General features: G+C 40.4%; 1 protein-coding gene across 1 annotated transcript; it reads left to right on the forward strand.

The window, feature by feature from the left end:
- Positions 1 to 56: 56 nt before the first annotated feature.
- On the forward strand, positions 57 to 19,309 carry LOC134656258 (microfibrillar-associated protein 1). The gene is made up of 9 exons (XM_063511772.1): positions 57 to 225; positions 368 to 561; positions 1,298 to 1,509; positions 2,538 to 2,650; positions 4,304 to 4,485; positions 6,114 to 6,238; positions 16,330 to 16,473; positions 17,232 to 17,328; positions 19,124 to 19,309. Exons 1-9 carry the CDS (start codon positions 138 to 140, stop codon positions 19,307 to 19,309), a joined length of 1,341 nt encoding a protein of 446 aa, XP_063367842.1. The 5' UTR covers positions 57 to 137.
- The last annotated feature ends 3,183 nt before the right edge of the window (positions 19,310 to 22,492 follow it).

Here is a 22,492-nt window from a genome sequence, read left to right on the forward strand (position 1 = left end):
TGGGGTTGAGGTTTGGGTTTGGGATGGGATTTGATATTTGATGTCTGTGGTGTGGACAGCGTTGTGTATTTTATTGTAATTTAATTTTGTTAAAATTAAGTAATTCTTCTTTATCAAGTGTAAGCTTAATTTCCATCATGAGCATGAACAGCATGAATGCGCTGCCCGCGCAGCCTACGGGTATTCAGAGTACTGCAGGAGCTGTACCAATTCGAAATGAAAAAGGTACGTTTTCATAGCAACATGCTAGTCACAAAACATCAAATATATTTAAAGTATAAAATTGTTAAATTATTATACAGAGATGAGTCATATCATACCTAAGTTATTCATGTGATTTTAAACCATAATACTTCATCAACTTCAGGTGAAATATCTATGCAAAAGGTGAAGGTACAGAGGTACATATCTGGTAAGAAACCTGACTACGCTCAGGGTGCCTCGTCCTCGGAAGAGTCTGACACTGAGGACTTCATAGAGCAGCAGAGACCAGAGCGGAGACAGCAGACATTGCCACAAGTGATCAGTCGAAAAGATGATCACAGTGATTCTGAGGGAGAGGTAAATATGTATAAAATTTGGAATATGACACTAATCCTACAGTATTTTTCATATAAATATGATCCTTTACAAAACTTAAATAATTATGACTATAAAAATTAAGCCTTATTTGACAGCAATTAGGGCTTTGGTATTTTGTGAACTTTCTTTGTCTGAACTGAATCAAATAAATTGGAATAGTCAAAGTACCCAATTGGAACCAGGTGTTATTAAAATTCTTATTCATTTATGCAGTGTGCAAACATTTTTAGGGTTCCGTACCCAAAGGGTAAAAACGGGACCCTATTACTAAGACTCCGCTGTCCGTTCGTCCGTCCGTCTGTCACCAGGCTGTATCTCACGAACCGTGATAGCTAGACAGTTGAAATTTTCACAGATGATGTATTTCTGTTGCCGCTATAACAACAAATACTAAAAACAGACTAAAATAAAGATTTAATTGGGGCTCCCATACAACAAACGTGATTTTTGACCTAAGTTAAGCAACGTCGGTCGGGGTCAGTACTTGGATGGGTGACCGTTTTTTTGCTTGTTTTACTCTATTTTTTGTTGATGGTGCGGAACCCTCCGTGCGCGAGTCCGACTCGCACTTGGCCGGTTTTCATTTGTTTAACAAACGCTGCACGCCTCATTTGAGCGTCAACGCAACACCAAGAACGCACGCCTTCGTCAGCGTTCTGATGCTTTGGTATTTATACAGACCTGGTAATATTTAAACGTTTTAAACCATCACCAGGTGGACGACCCGCGTCTTCGCCGTCTGCGTGTGGCCGCGCGGTCGCCGCCCCGCCGCGCCGAACACAAGCCCGAGATCATCGACGCCGAACCAGAGGCAGAGTCGGCCTCGAGTGCTGAAGAGCAACATGACAGCTCGGAGAGCGAGGACGAGCTGGATGAGGAGGAGATTGAAAGGCGGCGGCAGGCGCTTAAGGCTAAATTAGCGGCTAGGTTAGTAACTATGACTTTTATTGAGTTACTTAGCTTCTCCCGATACTTCTTCTGCCTACAAGGTAAACTGTCACAACTCCACCTCTCAAAGTACTCCTGATAGGTATGTACTAATAGCAATGAAACAAGTGCGTACGATGGAAGCTCGTTTATTACTGGCGCGCAGGCCAGGATACAGCGGACGCGCGGACTGAGGCGCGGGGACGTCACATGCATACATGTCAACTCCGTACCCCATCGAAATCAATTTAGCTGAGAAAACATGCAACATCACTACACCTTATAAAACAAAGTCCCCCGCCGCGTCTGTCTGTTTGTGTGTTTGTATGTTCGCAATAAACTCAAACTACTGAATGGATTTTCATGCGGTTTCACCTATCGATAGAGTGATTCTTGAGGAAGGTTTGTGTATAATTTATTAAAGAAATAAAATCTTAATAAAGAAATTTTAATAATAATAATTAACCCGTGCGAAGCCGGGGCGGATCGCTAGTCTAAAATATTAGTAGGATTCACATCAATAGCTGAAGCCGAGCATGTTACTAATAGTATCAAAATAATTTTAACCTTCTCTATAGCTAGTTACATTACATATTTACGTGGCGCATACTCTCGAGAATTAGCGGCTATTGCTTTTTAAACATGAACTGTACTATTACTGTGTCTATCTTGTTGTTCCCTCAGAACTGAGGGTGATACTTCGTATATTTTATTTTATTTTACTTTATTAGGTACACTAAACAGACATCGTACAATATCATGGGTAATACAATTGTACATTATGGCTTAAATCTAGCACGAGATCCAAAACAAGTGTACACAGCATGTTTTACAATTTAGCGGAAATATTACAAACTAATTAACACCATATTATAGCTACAGTGAAAAATATCAGAGAAGAAAAAACTATCTAAAGATTACAATATAACGAGTGACGAACTTTACATATAAAGACTATTAAACATCACAGATGAAACAAACTTAGATAGTATATGTATAGTTTGTCGGCATAATGATTGAAATTACAGAGAGGCAGAGCGAGAAGTTCTGGGCCGGGAAGAGGATGAGGAAATGCTGGATGGCATTAAAGAGGAAAGTGGCTCCTCAGACACAGAGTACACAGACAGCGAAGAGGATACTGGTAATACAGTCTTTTTAATTTTCATTTGTTTACCATAAAGTTTTAAGTCATAATAAAAAAATATTTCATATTTCATATTTCATATTTCATTTATTGCATAGTCATGAACATAAATTACATAATAAGATGATACAGTTAAGTTGGTCAATTCATGACACCCTGTTAGGGCACACAATATTTAGCTTACTATCTAATACCTATAAAACATTTCATAACATATCTATCGTAATCAGTGTGTAAAAAAGAAATAGTCAAATAATAATAACATGGTAAAATTAAATAAAAGATAAAATTAAATAACATTCCATACATTAACATTTCATGCAATAATTCAAAATTCCATGTCACAACAAATTAAGTTTGACGTATTTTAAGTAGGTACATATTTGTGCTATTTTACTCCGTCAGCATTTCATCATTTAAAAACTCCTCAAGTGTGTAGTAGCATTTGTGAATTAACATGTCTTTTAATTTATTTTTAAATAATTTGTCACTTGGTTCAAGTTTGATACTATCCGGAATTTTATTGAAAATTGAAATACAATTATATTGTGGCCCATTTTTAAATAAATAATAAAATAAATAAATAAAATAAAATCGTTTATTTCAGATCATTGATCCATAGCGTTATTAGTAGGTATAATCTTAAAAACTATGTTAAAAACTATGTTAATATATAATGTATTGTTTGTCATATTATCATTAGCAGTGATCGGGGATTTCTATGCCACTTGGGGTGAATGACCTCAATCATTATGCTAGTATGGATATGCCGTGGGAATCCGGGATTCGTGTGCGATATAGGAGAGTGTTTTGGCATGTTACTGTTAATCAATTAATCATGCATTGCATATATTATTAATATTAATAACTGAAAATTTGATTACAGATCAATTGAACATATCAATAAAACCACTAAGCTCGCATTACCTTATTAGTTTTGCATTGCCTTTCAACGACCGAGTCAAGACCCATGTTTTTACAGTCCTTTATTTTATAAACGAATTACCAACACCGAAATAGCGTTTACTTTTCGAACAGTTTTGTTCCTATCGCGGGCCAAGTGGCGTATCCATATTACCCACTGACAATCCAACCTCTAGACTGAGCGTAGGCCAATTCTTTCATGAAACCGATGCTGCCAAAAATACGGGGGTGCGGGGGGACGAGGTGAGCGAATCCCGTGCCGTGATTGGTCCGTTCAAAGACACGGACCAATCACGGCACGGGATTGACTCGAAGATGGAGTAACGCTACCGTATGCGTGGCAGAGGGGGTAGCGCGACTATGCTATGTCTAGAGGTTGGATTGTCTGTGATATTACCATTTCGACTTGATATCCCGCGGTGTGGCATAGAAATCCCCGATCACTGATCATTAGTCATAAAACTGAAACCGTTAACTTTACAGGATTTTCGTAAGGTTATCCTATAGATAGGTTAGGTTAGGTTTGTTTTATGGCAATCCTGAAAAGTGACGCGTTTCTGAACCAAATAAATTATCAATTTTAATAACAAAACTTCCGTGAGACACAAGACATATTAAATATATTAAAAACGGGTCACTCACGTGTTTTAAGTTACCGTTGACGCAAGCTCCTGATGACGCTCGGTACGGAGTGAAACACGTGTTTCAAACATTTTTCTTGTTCAGGGCCAAGAGTGAAACCGGTGTTCGTCAGAGCGTCAGACAGAATGACGGTGGCAGAGCGAGAGCGCAAAGCGAAACAGCAGAAGAAGGAAGAGTCGGAGGCTCGCAAGGAGAAGGAGGAAAAGAGACGGGAAGCGTTGAAGTTAGTTGAGGACACAATCCGATCCGAGCAGCGGAGTACACAGGTATTAGTTATAAGTTTTTTGTCATTTTAGTTATTAATATTTAGTATGCTTATAGGTTATAGGTTATAGGTATTCGCGGGCTTGGTTTCCGCAACTCGACGTTATATTATTGCGCCTATTTTGCGTGATGGGTAGTATGCCTAAATCCTGACAATTGTAATTTACACGGGTGGATCAACTATTTCTTGTTGTTATTGGGTGAATCAACTTTTTCTTGTCACTCGTTGCCATGGTTACGTTCTCCTGGGTCACTCTTTAAAACCTGATTTTTAGGCATTTAAATTCACCAAACACGCTTTTTTGTGATACTTATAAACCCTTTCCATTGAGGGTCGTCTACCAAGCGTGTCAGAAGAAGGTGGTGTACAATGTCTTCTAACAAACTATGCTACTATTGTCTCTTGGCTGACCGGACAGAATAACAACAAGAAACAGTTGATCCACCCTATTCTGTCCGGTCAGCCAATTTAATAGTAATAGTAGCATAGTTTGTTAGAAGTCATTGTACACCACCTTTTTCTGACACGCTTGGTAGACGACCCTAAATGGAAAGGGTTTATAAGTATCACAAAAAAGCGTGTTTGGTGAATTTAAATACCTAAAAATCAGGTTTTAAAGAGTGACCTAGGAGAACGTAACCATTATGGCAACGAGTAACAAGAAAAAGTTTATTCACCCGTTGTACATTGAAAAAAAGTAGTCACTGATAAAAACGTAAATTTTATAAAACAAAACCATTTTGCATTTGTCCATTATAAAAGACGTCTGTGAACTAACCGGGTTACGTCACTAGAACAATCACTTACAATGTCGATAGATAGGGCCGTTATCTTTTTAGGGTTCCGTACCCAAAGGGTAAAAACGGGACCCTATTACTAAGACTCCGCTGTCCGTCCGTCCGTCCGTCTGTCACCAGGCTGTATCTCACGAACCGTGATAGCTAGACATTTGAAATTTTCACAGATGATGTATTTCTGTTGCCGCTATAACAACAAATACTAAAAACAGAATAAAATAAAGATTTAAGTGGGGCTCCCATACAACAAACGTGATTTTTGACCGAAGTTAAGCAACGACGGGCGGGGTCAGTACTTGGATGGGTGACCGTTTTTTGCTTGTTTTGCTCTATTTTTTGTTGATGGTGCTGAACCCTCCGTGCGCGAGTCCGACTCGCACTTGGCCGGTTTTTTTTCCTCGAGTAGTCAAGAGCAGGTCCGTCTTCTGGTGCCAGCTTATCGTTGAATTTTGGGACACGTTGTATAAAGTTTAGAAAAAGCGCTGGTGGCCTAGCGGTAAGAGCGTGCGACTTTCAATCCGGAGGTCGCGGGTGCAAACCCCGGCTCGTACCAATGAGTTTTTCGGAACTTATGTACGAAATATCATTTGATATTTACCAGTTGCTTTTCGGTGAAGGAAAACATCGTGAGGAAACCGGACTAATCCCAATAAGGCCTAGTTTCCCCTCTGGGTTGGAAGGTCAGATGGCAGTCGCTTTCGTAAAAACTAGTGCCTACGTCAAATCATGGGATTAGTTGTCAAGCGGACCCCAGGCTCCCATGAGCCGTGGCAAAATGCCGGGATAACGCTAGGAAGATGATGTTGTATAAAGTTTAGGTAAAATTTTTCAGGGCGAGCAAAAGGAGGGTAATATAAATGACGTATGTACCGATGATGAAAACGACGAGGTAGAATATGAGGCGTGGAAACTGCGCGAGTTGAAGCGGATAAAACGAGACAAGGAGGAAAGAGAGGCGTAAGTATTTCGTTATTTTTAGGGTTCCGTAGCCAAATGGCAAAAAACGGAACCCTTATAGATTCGTCATGTGATCATGTCTGTCTGTCTGTCTGTCTGTCCGTCTGTCTGTCCGTCCGTATGTCACAGCCACTTTTCTCCGAAACTATAAGAACTATACTGTTGAAACTTGGTAAGTAGATGTATTCTGTGAACCGCATTAAGATTTTCACACAAAAATAGAAAAAAAACAATAAATTTTTGGGGTTCCCCATACTTCGAACTGAAACTCAAAAATTTTTTTTTCATCAAACCCATACGTGTGGGGTATATATGGATAGGTCTTCAAAAATTATATTGAGGTTTCTAATATCATTTTTTTCTAAACTGAATAGTTTGCGCGAGAGACACTTCCAAAGTGGTAAAATGTGTGTCCCCCCCCCCTGTAACTTCTAAAATAAGAGAATGATAAAACTAAAAACAATATATGATGTACATTACCATGTAAACTTCCACCGAAAATTGGTTTGAACGAGATCTAGTAAGTAGTTTTTTTTTTATACCTCATAAATCGCCTAAATACGGAACCCTTCATGGGCGAGTCCGACTCGCACTTGGCCGCTTTTTTTTGTCTATGCCCCACTTTGGCATTAATTATACTATTCAAATCATAGAGAAATATAGTAAGACAAGAGTGCTCACTCCATACATCAGTTAGACTATTAATTTCAGTGTCTACATCTAGCATCGAGTAGCGGAACTATCAGTACTGCTACTTGACAATAGATGTAGCACCGACCGGAAAGTCGTATGCTGTTGAGATAAGACTTTCCGGTCGGTGCTACATCTATTGTCAAGTAGCAGTACTGATAGTTCCGCTACTCGATGCTAGATGCTAATAGTCTTTTTGGTACTAAAACTGATGTATGGAGTGAGCAATCTATGTATTTTTTTCTCTATGATTCAAATTAACAGATATTGACAAAACGGATATCTCTCATTGAAAAGGGAATACATGGCGGGCAGGGCTCGGAACCGTTTTTTTTTTGTAAAACTCGTAAAAAACAATATTTTAAATTATTTTTTGCTGTTTACGTAGGACTGAATTATGTATTTGGTAATAGTACTAGATCTAAGATCCCGTTTTCTAAGGGGACCTTGCATTTTGGAGACAAAGCAAACCGCTTGGAACAGGTGTTCCTGGGGGTGATCTGAGCTAATTTCGCCCGGTTGCCGAGAGGTCCCCCCCAGCAGGTGGGCAGGGGAGGGGGAGGGAAAGTGCCTCCGGCGCGCCTCACTCTAAATTTTATATCTGCATACATCTAGCAACTATATCAAGTTTGGTGTCTTTTTCGTATAATTTGAGGATGGAGAATTCATTTCTGTGACTAAACTTTCACTCACCCATACAAAAAAATCGAGAAATTCAAAATAAAAAAAAAATCTTTACACTTTTTTTTTTGAAAATCCTCTACATAATTAAAACTATGAGGATCTGCTCTAAAAAAAAATACATGTGAATAGCCCAGTTATTCTACTATATAGAATAATAAACTTATCAACCATTTTTAACTAATAATTGTATTTAAAAAAATGTTTTGTGTCGCACGGCGGACCGTGCTGAAGTAGGTATACCTACACGCATTTAGTTTAGACACGCATTTACTTCAAAACATTATTCAGCATAACGCAAGTAGGTACAGAAAGTAAATATTTAAAACAATAAAGGAATTTACAATAAGTACGATATAACTGAATATTGGATTATCCTATGCAGAATGAGTTGTCTACCTACTGGATAGTTTCACGACAGATCAATTTTTTATTTAGTTATTGTGACCTTTTATCTTCTACGTCTTTTGAGATACTTATCTATGTATACATAAAAATTATACTAAATTTGCGTGTAGTGTAGGTATCTAAACGGAGGTGAATGCGGTGCAGTGCAGCGGCGCTCGCGCTCAGGGACCGTTGGTATTAGTTCCCAACATCTCTATTTAACTTCCGTTAACTTGAATCTTTTCCGCCGTCTCACTATCTGAAGGTTGTCTGGAAGAGATCGCTATTTAGCGATAAGTCCGCCTGTTGTTACCTACATTTTTGTACCTGTTCATACTTTTGTAACATTTCTTTTGTAGTGTGCAATAAAGCATTTTATTACACACATTTTATGACAAGGCCCAAGCTGCCGGTGGTCAGGGCCGCAGAGAGAGGAACTGGCGGACTATCCGCGCCGTTTCCAAGATCACCGCCTTCTGCATCTGGCGCCTTCTGGCCCTTGATCCAACCACCTAGCGAGAGTCTCTCAAGATGTTGGTCGAGACTCTTCGCTATTAGACCGTTCACTGAAACGACTATCGGGACAATGATCGTCGAATCAACATCCCACATGGCGGTTATCTCGTGAGCCAAGTACTTACTGGACTTGTCCTTCTCGGCCTTCACGAGATTCTCATCATGGGGGATGGTGATGTCAACGAGCACGGCCCGACATTGCGATCGATCTATTATCACAATGTCAGGCTTATTGGCTACAATAGTCCTGTCAGTGATGATAGATCGATCCCAATAGAGCGTGGCACGACCATTCTCGACAACAGGCGCAGGTAAATACTTGTAGTACTGTACTTCGCGGTCCACAAGACCATATAGAAGAGCAAGTTGCTGGTGAATAATCCTGGCTACGAGCTTGCACAGATTATGTCTGTGCAAGTACTCCCCGTTAGCAAGATGAGAACAACTGGAAATTATATGCCTGAGTGACTCTTCGGGACGGCGGCATGCCCCACAAATGTCGACCGTACCGTCCTTCAGGATATATTTCCGATAGTTGTTCGTCATCATTACTTCGTCCGCAATTGCACAGGCAAAACCCTCGGTTTCTCCGAAGAGATCCCCGAATCGTAACCAGTTCACCGACCCGAGCAGGTCCACATCGGGTCCCGTGAGGGCCTTGTAGAACCGCCCGTGTAGCACCTTACTCTCCCATGCCGCCTTGCGATCCGCAGTACTTAGTACCACAGGTTTGCGCCAGTTCTCGTTTGCCAAGGAGAGCGGCGTGAGGTTCCTGTCTACTGCCACCACAACACGATGCATCCCACACTCGTTGTTAAGGAAATAATTCCTGAGATTGTACACCTGGCGGTTGTGGAGATCCTTAGCGTTTAGGAAGCCTCGGCCTCCACACTTCCGTGGGATGTACAATCTCATAACTGACGAGCGTGGGTGTAGCATGCGATGCATGGTGAGCAGTGATCGGACCCTCCGATCTAGGGCGTCCAGTTCGGTCTGAGTCCACCTTAGTATGCCAAAGGAGTATGTGAGTAGGGGCATTACCCAGGCGTTGAAGGCACGCACTTTGTTGCCTCCTGACAAAAGACTGTTAAGGACTTTTGTGAGCCGACTGAAAAAGCGCTCCTTCACCGACCGTCTAATACCCTCGTCCTCAATACCCAGAAACTGTGACATACCAAGGTATTTATAGGTTTCTGATTCAGAGATAGATCTGAAAGCCATTGTCTCAGAGAGTTGTAAATTTGTTGAATTTACAACCCTACCCCGCTCTACATGTATAACCGCACATTTATCGACACCAAACTCCATGTTGATGGCACTACTGAAGACTTCGGTAGTTTTCAGTAGGTCCAACAAGTCTTGGCTATTTTGTGCAAATAATTTGTAGTGTTGAGTCGCTCACTCGTGAGGCACCTCATTTGTACCACTCATTTTGTTAATTTGTCGCAGTACTTCGGACCGCAAAAATGTCTTACTTCACTCCTCTATTCATTTTACTTGATTCTAAAATTATCTTTCTCCTAAAAGTTCTATTCTTAACCTCCAGAATTGCACTCCAATTAAATGTTACTATTTATTTATTTATAAAGGAAGTGATGAATACATAAATATGTATATACATTAAATATTTTTGTCGCCGTTGGAATTAATGGAATAGTCGACGCTGAAAATATGCTAGTACCTCACCTCATTTGAAGTAAGACATTGTAACACCTCATTTTAGAAAATGAGGTACTCATACAAACTCATTTTAAATGGATGTCCTACCCATCACTACTCGTGAGGCACCTCATTTGTACCACTCATTTTGTTAATTTGTCGCAGTACTTCGTACCGCAAAAATGTCTTACTTCACTCCTCTATTCATTTTACTCATTTACTCGCGCGCATCACATTAATCTGAGGTGGTAAGTTAGTCACTTCTATATAATAACTAGCGACCCGCCCCGGCTTCGCACGGGTTAACAAATTATACATAAACCTTCCATAAAAAAATTGTCGCTGTTGGAATTAATGGAATAGTCGATGCTGAAAATATGCTAGTACCTCACCTCATTTGAAGTAAGACATTGTAACACCTCATTTTATAAAATGAGGTACTCATACAAACTCATTTTAAATTGATGTCCTACCCATCACTAATAATTTGAGGTCATCCATGTACAAAAGGTGAGAAATGACTTCACCCTTCATTCATTCCCTCACCGAAGCCGGCAACCTAGTCCCAAATCTTTCAGCAGGGTGAGGTTCATGAGGAGATTCAGAGCTAGGCAGAACCACAGGGGACTCAGACTATTTATTTATTTATTTAAACTTTATTGCACAAAAGAAAAACTTATCGTACAAAAGGCGGACTTAATGCCAAAAGCATTCTCTACCAGTCAACCTTAAGGCAAAGCAGAGAGATTGTGGGCGGTGCAACTGCTACTACTACTAACAAAATTTAATATAAACCGCAAAGCTAATTTAAAAAATTTTACACACATAATATACACGATACATATAATATAAATACATATACCTAACAATTTAAATATATACAATAAAATATATAAATTATATAACTAAAACTAGGAATCCTTCATTCTAGCAGCAAAGAAAGCACGTACCGATTTCTTAAAAGCGAACTTGTTTGGGGCATTTTTAATACTAAGGGGGAGTCGGTTCCAAAGGCGCGCTACCTGCACGCAGAACGAATCTGACATGAAGCCAGTACGATGTGGAGGGATGGATAAAGACATATTGCCAGAAGAGCGAAGCTGACGGTCGCGAGAAACGCCGTAGTATTGAAAGAGGGACTTGAGGTATACAGGAGAGAGTGGATCGTTTAGGACAGAGTATAGAGAGCAAAGCATGCGAACACTGCGTCGTTGACGGATGGGAAGCCAGCCAAGCTGGGAGCGGTACGCAGAGACATGATCGTACTTACGCAGGCAAAAAATGAAACGAATGCAGTTATTGAGAAGGCGATCCAACTTATTGAGAAGTTCTTCAGATAGGTCCGGATAACACACATCACCATAATCAATTATAGGTAGAATTAGAGTGTTTATAAGGAGAATTTTAGTCTTAATGGGCAAAAAGTGCTTTAGCTTGTTTAGTGAATGAAGAGAACCCATAACTTTTCGGCTGACCTCAGAAACCTGCGCTCTCCAATCCAACGAACTGTCGAGCATAATGCCTAGGTCCTTAACACTGTGACTAAATAGTATTGGTGAACCGTTAAAGTTTACTGGTGCAATAGTGTCAAAATCCAGTCTGGCGACCTGTCGAGAACTACCAATAACGATAGATTGGCACTTAGACGGGTTCACAAAAAGGCCATACTGCTCAGACCACTGTTGGATGTGCAATAGGTCCAGATTGAGCCTATCAATCGAACTCGAAATATTAGTCACTTCACACTGGTCGTAAAGCTGCAGATCGTCGGCATACAGGTGGTGGGAACAACGAAGGCCAGGAGTGATAAAATTTATGAAAGTGGAAAAAAGGAGCGGAGACAAAATTCCGCCTTGAGGCACGCCAGTCGCAAGATCACACCAATCAGATAGAGACTTGTCAAGCCTAACCGCTTGTTGGCGACCACCCAGATAAGTCGCGAACCAGTTAAGGGCTGTCGGAGACACATTCAGATGCTTGAGCAGGGCAAGGAGGATATCATGGTCAACGGTATTAAATGCGTTGGAGAAATCTATTAAAACAAGTATCGTGACCATTTGGTTCTCCATGCCCTGTCTGATGTCTTCCGTCACCTTAAGAAGCGCAGTGCAAGTGCTGTGACTAGGACGGAAACCTGACTGTAAGGGGCTCAACAAGTTATGGGAGTGAATAAAACGGGACAGTTGCTTGTGAGCCACCGCTTCAGCTATCTTAGAGAGAAAAGGGAGGATAGAGATTGGTCGGAAATTGCTAAGAGTGGAGGGATTGCTAACTTTGGGCAGTGGAATAACAAAAGCCTTACACCAAAGGGAAGGAAATTCGCCATTGGCCAGTGAGCAGTTGATGATATCAGCTATTGCAGGAAGCACACAGTCGAGAACTGAAATAATCATAAAACGGCTGACACCATCCCAACCCACGGCTTTAGACTTGATGGCTGTAATTATGGTCTTTATATCAGAGACAGAAACGGGAGAAAATGAGAAAAAATCTTTGATAGGGGAAGAAAGAGACGAAATGTTAGAGAGAGTGGTAGCCTTAATCCGATTGTCAAGAGTTGCAGCAGAAGAGAAGTGTCTGTTGAGATCATTAGGTGAGAAATTATCATTACTGAACCCATTAGCAGGTTTTCCCAGACCAAGTGACTTGATAAACTTCCATACATCGGCCATAGACGAGGAGGACACATTGTCATGAATAAACCGTCGCTTCGCTGTACGCACCACCTGGTTGCAGCGATTACGGGCAATCTTAAAAAGTTTCCAGTTCTCGCCAGTACGAGCACGCTTAAAGAGACCAAAAGCTCGGTTCCTCTTCCTCATAGCCAGACGGACACTCTCGGTGATCCAAGGGGCCGGTGGCCGCTTGACTCGCACGGTGTGAACGGGTGCATGTTTATCAAAAAGTTTCAGAGTAGCAGCGTTAAAAAGAGAAACCTTGGCGTCAGCTGTTGAGGCCGAGAGCACAGGTGACCAGTCAATAGACGCGGCGTCCTTTAAAAGAGCAGCAGAGTCAACCTTAGCAAAACTTCGTATGTTTATCAGTACAGGTTTACATTTGGGTGGCTTGATTTTATACGAAGCAAATATGAGATCATGGTGTGAAAATCCAGGTGCTAAGAGCTGACCCTGTTTTGCGATAAGACCAGGAGATGAAGTAAGAATGACATCCAACCAGGTGTCAGAAGAGACAGTATGATGGGTAGGAGCTAGGGGTAGTACAGAAAAACTAACTGAATGAAGCATTGATTTCAATTTACGCGATTGTGGAGTGTCTTTGCAAAGGTCAGTGTTTAAATCACCCATGATCAGGTGATGTGTGTAATCTGCGCTCAGGGACTCGAGAATGTGCTCCAGGTCAGAGAAGTAATCAATGGTAGGGGGACAGTAAACTACGCCCAAAACGGCTTTAACCCCTTTGACATTTATCTCTAGAAATATCCATTCCGCTTTGCCAGAGTACAGCGAACGAGTTACAGATAGAATTTTGTACGGAATGGAACTTCTGAGATAAATGGCGACACCACCACCACCCTTGCCAGTCCGGTCATTTCTGATTAAAGCATAACCCGGCAGGGCATAAGACGTTGAGTTTAGGGAGGGTTTCAACCAGCTCTCCGAAACAAGAATAGCATGCACACATTCGCTTTGAAAACTGTTTAAAAGCTCATTATAGTGAGAGGGGATACTCTGGGCGTTAATGTGACACACGTTGAAATGACGAGAGTTATGAAATTCGCGAGCCACAAGAGTACCCAGTGTAAAAGAATTATCAGGGGAACATACAGAATGGAACATAGAACTATCATCGCTAGCAGAATAAAAGGATTCGTTTTCGTTATCTGACATATAAATATAAAATAAATGAATATATTAAAAAATACTATTATACGCTATAAATAAAAATATACCTAAATATAAATGCAAGAATAATAAAGCATGAAGTTGTGGCAGCAAAATGGCCACACAATCCCGCTTATCCTGCTGGTTATCCTCTGGACTATCACCCTGAAAGATTCCTCGCTCAATCCTGCGGGCCAGAGGGGTCATCCCCGCCTCCTGGTTGACGAAGGACTGTGGTCCACTGCCTCATACACGCGCTTAGGAAGGCTCTCAAAGCTTCATCAACTTTATACAGCTCTAAGTCCCTCCCCAGCCATGAATGAGGCACCGAATCATAGGCCTTCTTATAGTCAATCCAAGCGGCTGAGAGGGCCCCCTTGTTCCGCCGGATTTGTTGGCATATGGTCATGTCTATGAGGAGGAGCTCTTTAGTACCACGGGACCCAACCCTACATCCATTTTGAGCGGAAGCCAAAATATTGTTTGCGACAATGTGCGCATTGATTTTTGCTCTCAAAATGGATGTAAGGAGCTTGTAGAGTGTAGGCAAGCATGTGATGGGTCTGTAGTTTTTTGCTTCCGTGGTACTACCGGACTTGAAGAGCAGGAAGGTGACACCAGTTGTTAAGGAAGGTGGGAGAGACCCAAGCTCGAGGGCTTGTTGGAATTGTGCTGCCACTTATTATTATTATTTATATATTTCATTTATATTTGCATATATATCACGTCCAGAAGTAATATATTAATGTAATCTACAAAAAGAAGCATAATAACTTATAAGAAACCATCAAAACATACTTAAAAATCCTAAAAGCTGCATACTGCTCTTACAATGCAGGTACGCCGCGCGACATAAATATTTTTTTTTACAGAGTTATAAAAGAAAAATGATTGAGAAGTTTACTATTCTATATATAAGGATAACTAGGCTATTGACAGGTATTTTTTTTGTAGAGCAAATCCTCGTAGTTTTAATTTTGTAGAGGATTTTCAAAAAAAAAGTGTAAAGATTTTTTTTGAATTTTGAATTTCTCGATTTTTTTGTATGGGTGAGTGAAAGTTTAGTCACAGAAATGAATTCTCCATCCTCGAATTATACGAAAAAGACACCAAACTTGATATAGTTGCTAGATGTATGCAGATATAAAATTTAGAGTGATGCGCGCCGGAGGCACTTTTGCCCCCCCTCCCCTGCCCACCTGCTGGGGGGGACCTCTCGGCAACCGGGGTAAATCAGCTCAGATCACCCCCAGGAACACCTGTTCCAAGCGGTTTGCTTTGTCTCCAAAATGCAAGGTGGTGGACCTTAGATCTCTTGCTATAACAACTTTGTAGTGTTAGATTGTCCGATTAAAAATTAAATAATAAACCAAAGAACGAATAAGATAGCTTCTTCATACAATAAATACCGGTATTTATTGTATGAAGAAAAACCCGGCTCCGTGCCTTAATGGCGGGTCATTGACCGCATACGCCGCCGGCGAAATGACGCTAGGGTTGATATTTTTCTAACAAATAAATTTAGTACCTACTCTGTATCGCGTCCATTACCAAAATCCGATTTTAATTTTAAAACTGTAATTCTAAACGTTATTTATTATTAACTGACATATTTAGAAGTACTAGTACTAGCACCGTATACTTTTTTTCTTCTTATTTACTAACAAATTGGTTTGTTTGACCAACTATAATTGACCGAAGCGTAGCGAAGGTCTACGTTTTGACTCGGGCATTTTGCTTTTGTATGTCCGGATGTTCTCCTCTACAGGTCACAATTCTCAACCGATTCTTGTGAAATTTTGTGACCAGATTCTATGAGTAAATAATTTTTTTTTGTCGATCCCGTTTTTGGAAATTTTCAAAAATGGAGGAGTTGTGTACCTCGCGCTTAAACAAATAGTCGTATCGATATCATAAGAGTATTTTCTTTTTGAGAAATATTTACATAGTAAATGGCAAAAAATGCAGGAAAAAATAGCAATGGTTTAGGCGGTATTTAGATATTTAGTTTGTACTCGAGAATGAGTAGCCGAATTTCGTCAGCTTAGCTAAGAACTATCATGGCGCATTTTGTAAACAATCGCTTTTTTTGTTTGCACACAGAAAGTCTGGGTTCGATCCCCAGTAAGACATAACTTTTTGTATTTTTTTTTTCACTTAAACTTCGTATTTTTTTTTAATAAATTAAACTCTTTGTATTGTTGATTGATCAAACCGCTGTGTGGCGCTGTCATCGTGCACGGTCCCAATAAGCTATGCTCGCGAGGTCTACAGCTCACAGAGCCACTAGTTAAATATATGTCAATCTGTTTACAGTGCCGAAAAGGAGTTGTTGTCCATCGAGCGCATGCGCAACATGACTGAGGAAGAGCGGCGCGTGGAACAGAGGCTGAACCCCAAAGTGGTCACCAACAAGTCCGTCAAGGGCAAATACAAGTTCCTACAGAAGTATTATCACAGGTACGTTCACATTGTTAACCTTTTCGACACCGTGTCAAACACAAAAGCTGTCACGCTGACGCCAAGTCACCGAAGTGTTAAAACTGATTGAACTTTATTCATTTGCATGTAGGTCTATGTTGCTCTGTGACCGATTAATCGGTCTTTGGCGTTGAACCTACGGTGCGGATATATCGGTCATTGGCATCAAAAAGGTTAAGTAATATTGTTTTTCTCAAAAATGGACGGCAAAGTCGACGTTGCCGGTTAAAAAATAGGTCACGAAGTGCGTAGTTCATTGTCATTCAAAAAATTAAAAAGTTAAAAACATTGCAGTCTCGATTTCGGGACTGCAATGTTGCATACAAATTCCATTATTTAACGAGTTCCAAACTTTTTAAAACTTTAAATGGCCATATCAAATGAAGGCATAGGTCCATTATACAGCCAAACAGATGATCAGCACTTATTATTATAATGTTGGTACCGCGACTATAGGTGTCTCAAATACGTTGGCGTATTTTCAGCAGAAAATGGCGGAAAGCAAATCTTTATAATGGTTTTACTTTTTTCTTTGAAAATTAGAACGTTGCTTCTGTAAAATATTTTTATTTCTTGCACCATTTTTGAGAAAAGCACTATATATGACTCGGCTGGAAGGCTACTTGCTGGCTTCGGATTCAATTAAACGGACTCCCAAGGTCGTCCGTTTAAAACGAATCCTCAGCCTGCAAGTAGCTACTTCCGAACCTCGACAATAATGTACTATTATTTCACAGAGGTGCCTTCTATTTGGACAAAGAAGAAGATGTATTCAAACAAGACTTTTCGGGGGCAACATTGGACGATCACTTTGACAAGACTGTTTTACCTAAGGTAAGTGATAAAATATATTCAACATTAACTATCACTGTTTTAATATTTTACATTAACCCATTGAACGCCCGGCTTTCATCAACGACAATGATTACATTTTTATTCATTAGACTTTGATCCTTATCCTTTCACTGATATGAGTTAAATTGGTTAAATATCAAAAAGTGGCACCATCTACACGAGTATAGGCCAACGGCATGGCGCCATCGCTTGAAAATATATAACAATACGCCTCTATTTCAAATTCTCTTTGGCATGACGAAGCCTTAAACAATACAACTAAAATATATTTATTTATTTATTTAAACTTTATTGCACAAAATATATACAACAATGTACAAATGGCGGACTTAATGCCAAATGGCATTCTCTACCAGTCAACCATAGGGCCAAACAGAGATACCTTCAATTGGTGCAGAGAGAGAAAATATATTGAGTGAGTTAAAAAAAGCAAACTATACTTATAAATTACATAAATAAATAAAATATATATAAACTACCACATATTTATAAAATACATACTATAAATATAATAATGATGGATATATCACAAAATAATCACCTGAAATAAGCAGATTCCTGCAGCCAACCTATTTCCACACGTATTGGCTCGCTTTTCCTGTGGGATAAGACAGTGAAGCCGAGAGGGTAATGCAGGTGCTGGGCATGCCAGCCTTTCCTTAAGACGAAATAGGAGCTGAGATTTAAATATTTTAGGTAAATATACCCGTCTCGCTAACGGAAGCGGCTCCTAAAACTAGTGCGATAAAGACAAGGCGAAAAATTCTGCGTAAAAATCTCATTAATCGATCTTTCGTACTCGACCGTTTCCTCCTCCAAAACTTAACCAATCGTAACCAAATCTGGAAATCTAAATGATTATGAAATTATCTGTGTCGGACCGTTTTGCATTTTTGGCTAATTGATATCAGTTTTGAATACCACGCCTCTCATTGCGGCATAGTCAATTAGGCCGTTTTTGCCATTTTTGAAGGGCTCTAGCGCCTTAAAAAACAAAAATATCCAAAAGAGCAAAACGGTCCGACACAGATATTGACAATATTAATCTGTGTTGAAACAATCATTGCTCTAGCTTCAAAACACACGGAGGAATCAGTCGAGTACGTTTGTATGGAGAAATGACCACTCGTGTTGGCTCTTAAGTCCGTCCCGGGCGGTGTAATGGGATGTCTCTCCGGTTTTACACCATAAACCGTCTGCCATGGACGCTAAAGCTTTGGATTCCTCCGAAAACGGTGCCGTCATATGACGGCCGTCATATAGCGGCCGCAAAAGACGACCGTCTTTACGGTGGCGACATGTGGAAAGTACCACGGCGTCATAACACACCGTCATCCACCAAGGTCAAAGCGGCAAATTTGAAAAATGTAGGCGCGATGGGATAACGTCCCATAGAAAATTTGAATTTCGCGCCTTTTTCTACTGACAAGATTTGCTTGATCATCTATAATTTACTTGGAGGATGAAATATCATCAGAAGAGGAAAGTAATCGTAGTACGGAATCATTTATTCAAATCTCGTGTCATTTATTAAAAATGGCGTCACCGCTATCTAATAAAACGTTCACGAAACTATCGACACCGTCATGACGGCCGTCATCTTACGTTACGTTGACAATCAACGTAACGTAACGCCGTCTAGGAAACCGCGCCATCTTGTTTACATAGACAACGTTCTAGTGACGTCAGTCAACGCTATATAGCGGCCGTAATATGACGGCACCGTTTTCGGAGGAATCCAAAGCTTAAGGCTAATGATGGTGATGTGTTCCAGGTGATGCAAGTGAAGAAGTTCGGTAGGTCCGGCCGCACCAAGTACACGCACCTGGTGGACCAGGACACCACGGAGTTCGACTCGGCGTGGAGCGGCGACGCGGCCGCCGCGCGCCTCGCCGGCGCGAGGGGCGGCCTCAAACAGGTGTTCGACCGGCCCTCGGCCAAGCGGAAACACACTGTGTAGCGGGATTAGTTATAGCTACCTATTGTTTTATATAAGTCAGAATAAATTGTTGAGATAACTGTAAATTAAGTGACAGAGGCGTGTGTGCTAGCACAGGAAGAAAAAGCGGACAATAAAAAAAATGTAAAATTTGTGTTTTGTTTTAGTATCAAACTGACGCTCTTATTGCTATATGCGCTTAGCGCATATAGTTAAGAGTGACAGAGATAGCACTACAGCCAGTATCGCACTTGGTGGACCAGGAGTCCAGGACACCACGGAGTTCGACTCGGCGTGGAGCGGCGACGCGGCCGCCGCGCGCCTCGCCGGCGCGAGGGGCGGCCTCAAACAGGTGTTCGACCGGCCCTCGGCCAAGCGGAAACACACTGTGTAGCGGGATTAGTTATAGCTACCTATTGTTTTATATAAGTCAGAATAAATTGTTGAGATAACTGTAAATTAAGTGACAGAGGCGTGTGTGCTAGCACAGGAAGAAAAAGCGGACAATAAAAAAAATGTAAAATTTGTGTTTTGTTTTAGTATCAAACTGACGCTCTTATTGCTATATGCGCTTAGCGCATATAGTTAAGAGTGACAGAGATAGCACTACAGCCAGTATCGCACTTGGTGGACCAGGAGTCCAGGACACCACGGAGTTCGACTCGGCGTGGAGCGGCGACGCGGCCGCCGCGCGCCTCGCCGGCGCGAGGGGCGGCCTCAAACAGGTGTTCGACCGGCCCTCGGCCAAGAGGAAACATACTGTGTAGCGGCATTAGTTATAGTTACCTATCGTTTTATACAAGTCATAATAAATTGTTGAGATAACTGTAAATTAAGTGACGAGGCGCGTGTGCTAGCACAGGAAGGAAAAGCGGAGAAATAAAAAAAATGTAAGATTTGTGTTTTGTTTTAGTATCAAACTTACGCTCTTATTGCTATATGCGCTTAGCGCATATAGTTAAGAGTGATAGAGATAGCACTACAGCCAATATCGCACTTGGTGGACCAGGAGTCCAGGACACCACGGAGTTCGACTCGGCGTGGAGCGGCGACGCGGCCGCCGCGCGCCTCGCCGGCGCGAGGGGCGGCCTCAAACAGGTGTTCGATCGCCCCTCGGCCAAGCGGAAACACACTGTGTAGCCGGATTAGTTATAGTTACCTATCGTTTTATATAAGTCAGAATACTAGAATAAATTGTTGAGATAACTGTAAATTCAGGCAGACCGAAAAGAAGATGGCGGGACGACTTGGACGCATTTTATCCGGATTGGCGGGAAAATACAAACGACAGGGTTGAGTGGAGGAAAGGAGGCCTTTGCCCAGCAGTGGGACACTAAATCAGGCTAACAAAAAAAAACTAAATTAAGTAACAGAGGCGCGTGTGTGCTAGCGCAGGAAGTGACGTAACACTGATTTCCGTTGCAGCTCAAGTATAATATTGTCAATAAAAAGCGGCGAAATTAAAAAAAATGTAAAATTTGTGTTTTGTTTTAGTGACAGAAATTATTCGCCAAGTTCGTAATAAAGAGGAATATAGCTATATTTTGCACATTACATTCGATCAGATAAGCGTTTTTTTTTTTAATGTTGGTACCTGGTTGGATACTTGGTCAACCAGATCTTGACAGTAGAAAAAGGCGGCAAATTTGAAAAATGTAGGCGCGAAGGGATATCGTCCCATAGAAAATTTGAATTTCGCGCCTTTTTTTACTGACAAGATTTGGTTGACCAGCTATACCTACCTCATAAAAAAATAAAGTTTTTACCTATTTTCATGAATTGGTTTTAATCGTTACATGACGCGTACATTATACATCTAATTTATGTTTCTAGAACAAGTGTAAATGATTTATTAAATGTGTGCATGGTCACCGTGACTAGCGAAAAATGTGTAAATATGTATGGTTTAGAAGACTTTGGACTTATTAAAAACATGAATTCTTTAATTATTGTGTTTTATTTAATAGTTTCCTGATTCGGTAACAGTAGGTACTGAACAACTGTTACCAAAATCGCGAAAAGTAGGTATAAAGAGCCCCTGCAAGAAGCGCCACCGAAAGCATATCCAGTGGTTAATTTTAACAATACCATTAATTGTAATTAATTTAGACGGTGAAGTAAATTGCATGAGATCTCGCGCAACTATGCTGGATTCTATTTAACCTAAATGCATGATTTTTTTTATTTTTGCCCGAAATTAATATATGTATCACATAATTGTTTGCCGTTTGTAGGAAAAATAGTAAAAAAATTATATCATCGATTTTCACTGCGAAATCAGTGTTAAAAGTTGCATAGGCTGAATCATATTTTTGGAAATATATAACTGTTAGTAAAGGGTATAGGAATAGTACATTATTGCAGAGGCCGGGAAAGGGCAATTCGTGGATGAGTTTCGATTTCGAGAAGACGAATCCACGAATTGCTATTCCTGCCGAGGCATATATAGTGCTTTTCTCCAAAACATGCGAGGAAATAAATTAAAATAATAATTATTTAAGCATCGAGCATCACTCAAATCGAAACTTCACATCAAAAACGTCAAAAACAATTTCCCTCGTTATTTTTAAAAGTTAAAGGCACAAACTTATTCTGCCATTCAATTCAGTACCATTCAATATTCGTTCATTGAAAATATAGTTGGTCAAAGCAAATTGTCAGTAAATAAGAAAAAAAATAACTATACTCATCCTTTTCTTTTGGGTTCTAGTACTGGTGTAAGACAAAGATAGTATGATTCTCTCTGTCTATGTCAAACTATAATTGTGCAATATAAGCTTTATGAACACGGATGAGATCCTTAAAAAAAAATATAAATAATCTTTGATTTTATTAAGCAGTATTCGCACGATCATACACGAGCACAACGGTCTTGTAAGAACGAGACATGTAAGGTCGTTTATATTACTATCTCACTCTATCCTATAGCTTGATATGATAGCTGATCGGGTCGTGTAGACGCGGCCCGCGGCTATAATAATTGGCTGTTTGCGTTTTTTATTTTTAAAAAGTAAAAAACACTACAGTAATAAGTTATTACTGTAGTGTTTTTTTACTTCCCGTCCGCTAGAACAGGACAGCGATAGTTTTATTTTTTTTAAATTAGAGTTTGACAATAAAGAAGTACTTCCGGTACTATTTTTGCTACAATAAGGTGAACATTTCCGAGCATATTGGAGAAAAAATCTTAACTGCCTTCAGAAA

This window comes from Cydia amplana, chromosome 18, assembly GCF_948474715.1.
Source record: "Cydia amplana chromosome 18, ilCydAmpl1.1, whole genome shotgun sequence".
Taxonomy (NCBI): Eukaryota; Metazoa; Arthropoda; class Insecta; order Lepidoptera; family Tortricidae; genus Cydia; species Cydia amplana.

Coding starts and splice junctions, on each gene's coding strand:
- LOC134656258 (XM_063511772.1), top strand. CDS start 138: ATGAGCATGAACAGCATGAATGCGCTGCCCGCGCAGCCTACGGGTATT. Junction 226..367: donor ACCAATTCGAAATGAAAAAG/GTACGTTTTCAT, acceptor CATCAACTTCAG/GTGAAATATCTATGCAAAAG. Junction 562..1,297: donor ACAGTGATTCTGAGGGAGAG/GTAAATATGTAT, acceptor AACCATCACCAG/GTGGACGACCCGCGTCTTCG.